This window comes from Anoplopoma fimbria, chromosome 15, assembly GCF_027596085.1.
Source record: "Anoplopoma fimbria isolate UVic2021 breed Golden Eagle Sablefish chromosome 15, Afim_UVic_2022, whole genome shotgun sequence".
NCBI classification, from domain to species: Eukaryota; Metazoa; Chordata; class Actinopteri; order Perciformes; family Anoplopomatidae; genus Anoplopoma; species Anoplopoma fimbria.
The window spans coordinates 8,412,743-8,420,410 of record NC_072463.1 but is presented as its reverse complement, the minus strand read 5'-3'; the positions used below and the strand labels follow the sequence as shown (position 1 = coordinate 8,420,410).

The window sequence follows — 7,668 nt, the reverse complement described above, 5'->3', positions numbered from 1 at the left end:
GGTTAACATAAGTACCGTTAACCAACCGTTGGTGTAACGTTACTGACGGTTGGCTTTTACAGCAAAAAAATATTTAATTTTTTTTAAAAAAAGGAAGCACTCATTATGGCTTGAGGACAAACTGACAACAACACGCGCAGGTGCTCGCGCTTGCGTCGTCTTTGGCGGTGGTGCCTAACCGTCGAGAGGCCATGACGCGGCCAGCTGCCCGTGGCGGTTGGTCTTTTTTATAGCCAACGGTAGGCGGACCGCTGCCGGACCGTTAGGTTTCAGTTGGACCTCCGGAGAACAGGGCGCGACCTTCGGGGACGTTGTCATGGATCTGACGCGGCTGGCTGTGGATGCCGGTCAGTTCATCAACCGGGCGGTTCAGGTAATAACGTTAACCAACCGTTGATTAACCGCTTGTTAATAAACTGTCACGTTTAGTGTCAGCCTTCATGACGTCACGTGTGACGTATACACTGTGTGTCTGTGACGCGGCAGTACACGGAGGAGAGCCTCGGGCAGGCGGAGAAGACGGACTTGGACCCCGGGCTGGAGGAGCTCTTTGCCCGGGCAGACGCCACCAAGGCCGGGACAGACCAGATCATCTCCCAGACTGAGGTTTTACTGCAGCCCAATTCTGGTGAGACGGTTTTATTGATTTATTGGTGTTATTGACCTATTTATTGCGTTATGTTTAAGTTATCAAACCCACTGCACTGACATCTAGCAAATATACAATATTCACTGCAGGCATACCTTACATCCGGGATATATCGTCATACAGACTCTTGTACTGTAGAGACATTATATACAAGTATGTACAGTACCAGTCAAAAGTCTGGACACACCTTCTCATTCAACTACTTTGAAGAATGTAAAATATAAAACATATTCTGGTTTGTTGAGCATTTGTTTGTTTACCACATAATTCCATATGTGTTCCTTCATAGTTTGGATGTCTTCAATATTAATCTACAATGTAGAAACAAATAAAAATAAAGAAAAACCATTGAATGAGAAGGTGTGTCCAAACTTTTGACTGGTACTGTATGTATGCTAATTAAAAGTGTTTGTGGATGCTTCAATGAATATACATATGAACTTATTAAAAACCAAAGACAGATTGTGCACGTATATCATTAACTGGCCAAACATTTTGTCCTGATAGGCACACCGTCTTCATGTTTTCACCACCCCACAACCAGTTGAAGACATAAGTACACACTAGCTGGTCTACATAAAACCACTGGATGATGGTTTACCTCTGGGAACCAGTATTTGATCTCTATTTGTCCTCCTACAATAGATACTGTACATCTCCTCTCTGCTCTTCTGTCTGCTTTGACTTCAGTTCACATGTTCAGATGAATAGGCATTATTATTCTTCTGCTTTAAACTGCCTCCACTAGCTAATGGAATTGTAAGTGGTTGTGGTCTGTAAGGTAAAGGGACCATTCAGCTGCCAGAAATAATAATGTCATATGTTTGTTCAGCATGAAGGATGTTTTTGCAGATCATCTATTGAACGAGGGCTTTTAGTCTCTCCGCAGAATCACTTTTGTTTACATTTAGGTATGGGCTAATGGCAAGAAGCAGCAGTTTGTAAGGACCGGCCTTCTGTTTTGTTTCACAATATTTTATAAGATATCAGTTTTCAATGCTTGTCTGAGTAGAATACAGTGTCAAATACATGCAGGAGGTTAGGTAGCCTATTGAGCGGCATGTTTATGGAGTGCTTTGACTATGTTGTGGCAGAAAACCAATGAAGAGACGCAGATCTTGGAGTTTGCAACCAGCTGGGATATTTTATTGCAGACGAGCTTACAACAAAATTCAACACGTTCGTCCCTTCATCATATCTTATGTACTTTTGTGGTCATAACACCAGCCAATCACATCTTGTCAAGTGGACCATAACAAAACACATCGTGCTTTCCACTTGAATCCTTTTTCTTAAATGTCATGATAACCTTTTTTGGCAACACATCTTGTTCTTCTACCAGACATGTTATTCTTATTTCCTGGCATGACGTTACCTCTGTTATGGGAATGGTCAAGGACAACAACTTGTTCCACAGATAATCCTAACAACCAGGTTATTGGGGTTCAACATAACAAGTTTTATATATGGCTATAAAGTTGTATACCAGATCAACAACTATTAAATGTTCTTTGCAGTATCCTGACACTTGATTTTGACACCCATTTTAATGTTTACTGTGTTCTCATCACACATTACAAAGCCATTCGTATTAGCCCAATAGCATTTCCTGCACATATATAAAATATATTTAAAAAAATTCTAAATATTTTAAAGAATAACCGTTGAAACTGAATTGAGCTTTCTGATCCCTGATGAACAGGAGCACGGTTAGAGGACCGGCTGTATGAGCATCTGGACTGGAGCGTCCCCCCTCGGCCTCGTGCACATGAGCTACTGGGAGACCAAATGACCCAGGCTGGGCTGGAGATGGGATCCAACACGCCCTATGGTCAGTATACATTAATGTGGGCAATGTTGATCTATATAATATGATTCACATTACATCATAAAAAATATTTTAGTGTGTACTCTTCTTAAATGAGAGTATATTTTGTGTTCAGGGACTGCACTGATCAGGTGTGGAGAGGCTCAGAAGCAGCTTGGCGAGGCAGAGAGGAAGTTTGTCCAAAGCACTAACATCCACTTTCTCACCCCTCTGAGGAGTTTCACTGAGGGGGAGTACAGAGCCATGCAGGTAACACACACAAAAACACAAAGACACAGCCATCACTGTGGCACAACATGTCACATTTCCCATTAACTGCTTCTCTAATGTCTTTCTTTGTTCTTTTGTTCATGCTTAGTTAATGAATTGTTTGTCTACTTAATAAGGCTGTTTGTTTGTTTGTTTGGTTGTTTGTTTGTTCATAGGATGAGCACAAGATGTTGGTAAAGAAGCGTTTGGACTTGGACATAGCTAAAACCCGACTGAGAAAAGCACATGAAGCCGACAGAGAGGGCAGAGTGAGTCACTATGTCTGACCTTTACTTATTTACAAACGTCGCTTTTAAATACATTTCAGTTTTCTTTGATACATGTATCACACGGGGATCAATCCAAAAACACATCCAAAATATTATTTTTTTCTTCCTGCTTTATCTTTGTCAGAACCTGAATGCGAACCCGCTGGATAACGACTACTTGTCTCATGTCTCCTACATGTTCAGCTTCCTGCGTGTTAAATGGCTGAAGGTCAGTGACGTTAGAGGAACATTAAAATTGACAGACACAACAGAACTTGCCGTTTGATAATTGATTTAGTCACTTGTCCTCTGTCTCTCTCATCCAATCAGATGTGGGCTCAGGAAATCGCTCAGGTGAGTTAATGCTTATTGTTAAATGCACACAGGATCTGATCAAAAAATGTGTCATGCTTTAATAGAGGGAGACAATTATAACATTGCTTCCAGTTATATAATAGCTTATGGCCCTGTTCGTTGCAGTAATGGTTTTCTTTCTATTGTTAAGCTCATCCAGACTTGCGCCCTTCTGGGATTTGTTTTCTGCTCCAAAGCTGGACATAATTAGATGAGTTTGTGTGTGTGTGTGTGTGTGTGTGTGTGTGTGTGTGTGTGTGTGTGTGTGTGTGTGTGCGTGTGTGTGTGTGTGTGTGTGTGTGTGTGTGTGTGTGTGTGTGTGTGTGCGTGCGTGTGTGTGTGTGCGCAGGCAGAGATGGAGCAGAGGATCTGTCAGAGTCTGTTCGAACGACAGTCAGAGATGACAAGACGAGTTGTGGAAGGAATCAGCAACACTCACGTACGTGTACACAAACACACACACAGAAAGATAATAAGATTCAGTCGTATCTCTCAAACTCTCTCAAAAGAATATTGATGGTTGGTTTTCTTTCCTTGGAACAGTTGTCACATGAGCTGTAAACACAGACACACACATTAAAAGATCCAATGCCCAGCAAAACTCTATATTGTTTACTGTTTAACAAAAATTGATTTAATGAACTGAAGTTTGTCATTCAGTATTTTCTCAAATGGACAGAATCCAATCTGTAAAAATGACATTTTATCAATAAAAGATTTCCCTTTTTTTTTTAAAATTATTTTAGAGTTTTACTTTTTTTTTTTAAATGTAAGCTGTTTATGTTGTTCCATCTGTCTTTTGTTTTTTGTGTCTTATATGTTGTTTTGTTTTTTCAGACCAACCACATGAGGAGCCTGACTGAATTTGTGGAAGGTCAGGCCTGTTACTTTGACCAGTGCAACCAACATGCTCAGGAGCTTCAGAAGCAGCTGGCCAGGTCTGTATGCCGGCTTTACAACGCTAACTGACTAAATCTTTATAGAAATAAAATAATGCACGGGGGTGTCTCACAGACCAAAGCAGGTCTGGTAACAAAACACAGCCGAACCAGCACACAGCTGGACCAAATCACTAACAAACTTTTAAACAAACTAACCTTCTCGGACAAGCCCCCATTTTGCATGACCTGGCTCAAGTGGCCACAACAAAAAGGGAGACCCACCATGTCAAAGTAAAAAAAAAAAGAAACTCTGTTTAAAGTTAAACCGAAAATGTCCAAATTGGAATGCCCAAAGTAAACCATGTGTCAGTAGTGTGTGTGGGGGTGCATGAAGGGAGAATGTGTGTGCAGGTGTTGTAAAGATGCTGGATAAAACATAATGATGAATTTAAGCAACTTACTCAACCAAACCAACTCTGGTTATAACTGGTTGGCCTGTCAGAGTTAGGTAAATATTGACTGTATGCTACAATGCCTGCAGTTTGTCTCATTGATTTACATTCATACTAGTAATCTAGCCTGTTTTATTAGTGAGCATAAACATTAGTCATGACAGCGATTCAGCGATGAGAGGCGGTACAATTTGCTATTACTCATTTTGTCATTTTCTTTTATACCTTCACAAGGATTATTTCTTACCAATGTTTTTAACAGTTTTATCTCTAAATTAAAGGACATCTCAACAGAGATGTGGCTGGCTAACATTAGCTAAAGAAAGTGCAAGTTCATAGCTTAATTCTTTGACAAAAAAAATACCAGTACAGTACCAGTACAAACTCCAGATTTCTAAAGGCATAATGTTAAAAATTTGCCAATTGGCGCCACCTCCTCACAATACTGGAGACACAAAATTCAAAATGTATTACAACTTGGTATCCAATCAACTTTTATCCAAAGCTCTGACCCAGCTTGCCAACAATCTAGGAACGTCTGGTCTCACAAAAAACACTACACTGTTGAAAATACATTTTAGGCAAATATTAGTAATGACTTGGTTATGATTTTGTCTCTTTGCAGCATTCCAGCAGTCCTCTGCTCCAGTAACTGGCAGTCAGCAATAAGTACTGAAGTTAATCAGCCGTCCACAAGCAACCATGTAGCCAATGAGCCCGTTGGGTTAAATCAGGTCACCCCGATTCCCATAGTCGTCCATCAAATTCCAGACTTCGACCAGGACTCATGGAATTCAAATCCACCCACGGCAACTGAAAAAAACACACAGCCAAATAACAACAACAACAACAACAACAACATTATTTTCTGATGGCCAAGCAACCAGCTACTCATCAGTGGTTAATCAAGTACTTGATCATGTCTGTACATCAAATTCGGGTCAGTTATCAGCACTCAGCAGAACAGACAGCACACAAACCAACGGAGCAACTGCTGCAATAACCAATGGAGCTGGTAGTCAGACGACAACAACTTCCCCACCTTCTGAACTCGGTGGAAACGAGTCTCAGACAGCAAATGCAGTAGCTAGTGACACCATAACAACCGATAACATGGTCATTGAGACTTTGACAACCAATGGCACGGCTGCTGAGCAACAAAAAAACAATGAAACCACAAGCGAGGTTAACGGAGAAGATGTCCTGGAGTCATCAACAGCCAGTCAGGACGTGGCTCAGTAGAAATGAATGTGGGATATGACGGCTGGCCAAAATCATGCAAGCTGAGTTTGATTGCTGCTTCAGCTGATTTAGACCAGTGGTTATTGACATTGTAGATCCAAGAAGTATAAAGGAACAGACACACAATCATAATAACATGTGGTCTGGTAAAAATAAATAAAAAAATGTAAGTAATCCAGTAGGGAAGATAACGTAAAGTGGTTGTAAAAGTGCTTAATTTTTCCAAAAGTGATTTAGTGCCGCAATCATTTTAGCCTTTCAACAGTACTCATTTATTATTCATGTTGTATGAAAATGATGACTGTTGTGTATCAGTTCCCTCTTGTGGCAATGGATGTAATATTTCCGGACAAACTGTTATATTTGCAATGTGTGATTGTGAAGAGTAGTTTTTCTGTGAAACTAAATCTTTATTTACGTTGCGCTAAATGAGAGAACTAATGACGCTTTGTGCCAAGTGTATATGCGTGTGTGTGTGTGTGTGTTATTGTTGGTGTGAAAAATACCAATTCATGTGTGAATGTCTGTGTGTTTGTGTCCATGTCTGTCGGTGACCCATGCTCACAATGTCACTTGTGTTTACAGCTTACCCAAACCTGTTACCCCTTGAAAGAGGTGTGTGTGTGTGTGTGTGTGTGTGTGTGTGTGTGTGTGTGTGTGTGTGTGTGTGTGTGTGTGTGTGTGTGTGTGTGTGTGTGTGTGTGTGTGTGTGTGTGTGTGTGTGTGTAACTCTTCCTCCTCTCTACTTGCGTTACTGCAAGTTGAGGTCATTTTCCATATGAAACATATTATTTGCATGTGTTTGGGAGTCCAGCGAGGTGCCAAAACACCAAGCTGAACGGGACCCTTTATGCTGTAGCATGGTATGAAGTATGTTTCGTCATATACGCACTGGGTGTTTTCCCCTGCACAGTCAAATCACATACTCACTTTTACCCTTTTACCCTATTAAAGCCCCCACTAGGTGAAATGGGTAGACGTTTCCAAGTCCAGATGTTGTTCATTTTCTTCGTGAGGGCAGCCCCGCTCCAACGTGGTGTGGGTCCACTCGAGGGACCCAGGATGGAAACACGCAAATTAGTACTGACCCTATCTGATGTAATCACACAATTCTCCTCGCTGCCAGCTTTAAACTGCGCATCCATGCTGTCGTAATTCAGTCACATGTTGTCCAGTGACCTGATGTCAGTGTAAGGTTTGATTCCTGTAAAGAGGTGGAAATAAATATGCAAACAGTGATGTCATGTCTGTCCAAATCAATAGTGGATCTTTGTTCTCCTGTCGAGGGGTTTCTGTTGCTTCTCCGCGTTTCGACAACGTACTTTCTCATTTCATTTACACACACAATCACTTCCAGGTAGAGGTCTTGATCAGGCTTCCGAGGCCAAGACTTGTTATATTTAAAACCATGCTGACACACTGTAAAGTTTGGGTTGATTCACTGATTGCAGTATTGTTAATTGTATTAACAGGATAATTAGGTCAGTTGGTGCAACCTACAAACACTAACGAAAGTGTGTTTTATTCCCTCTTCTTCACCGCTTTCCTGTCTGAGGCTGTGCAAACAGATTAGATCGATCAAGCACAGGTTATGTGATATTGACCAGAGTGCAGCCCAGAGGCCCGAGGCTCAATAACACCATAAACACTTCTATTGCACCACTACTTCAGTGCTACATTTTAGAGGGGGCCTCACAGGAAGCACAGCCAGTGCTTGAAGACAGATTAGATAGTGTTTCGTTCC

The 7,668-nt window shown here is 41.2% G+C and overlaps 1 protein-coding gene across 1 annotated transcript; it reads left to right on the top strand.

The window, feature by feature from the left end:
* Positions 1–178: 178 nt before the first annotated feature.
* Positions 179–7,152, top strand: LOC129103715 (endophilin-B1-like; the record flags this gene model as incomplete). The annotated part of the gene is made up of 10 exons (XM_054614303.1): positions 179–373; positions 487–628; positions 2,352–2,480; positions 2,593–2,726; positions 2,903–2,995; positions 3,141–3,224; positions 3,326–3,349; positions 3,699–3,788; positions 4,187–4,287; positions 5,308–7,152. Coding segments are annotated over 10 exons (1,239 nt in total), but the record flags the coding sequence as incomplete, so codon positions are not given.
* Positions 7,153–7,668: the final 516 nt, after the last annotated feature.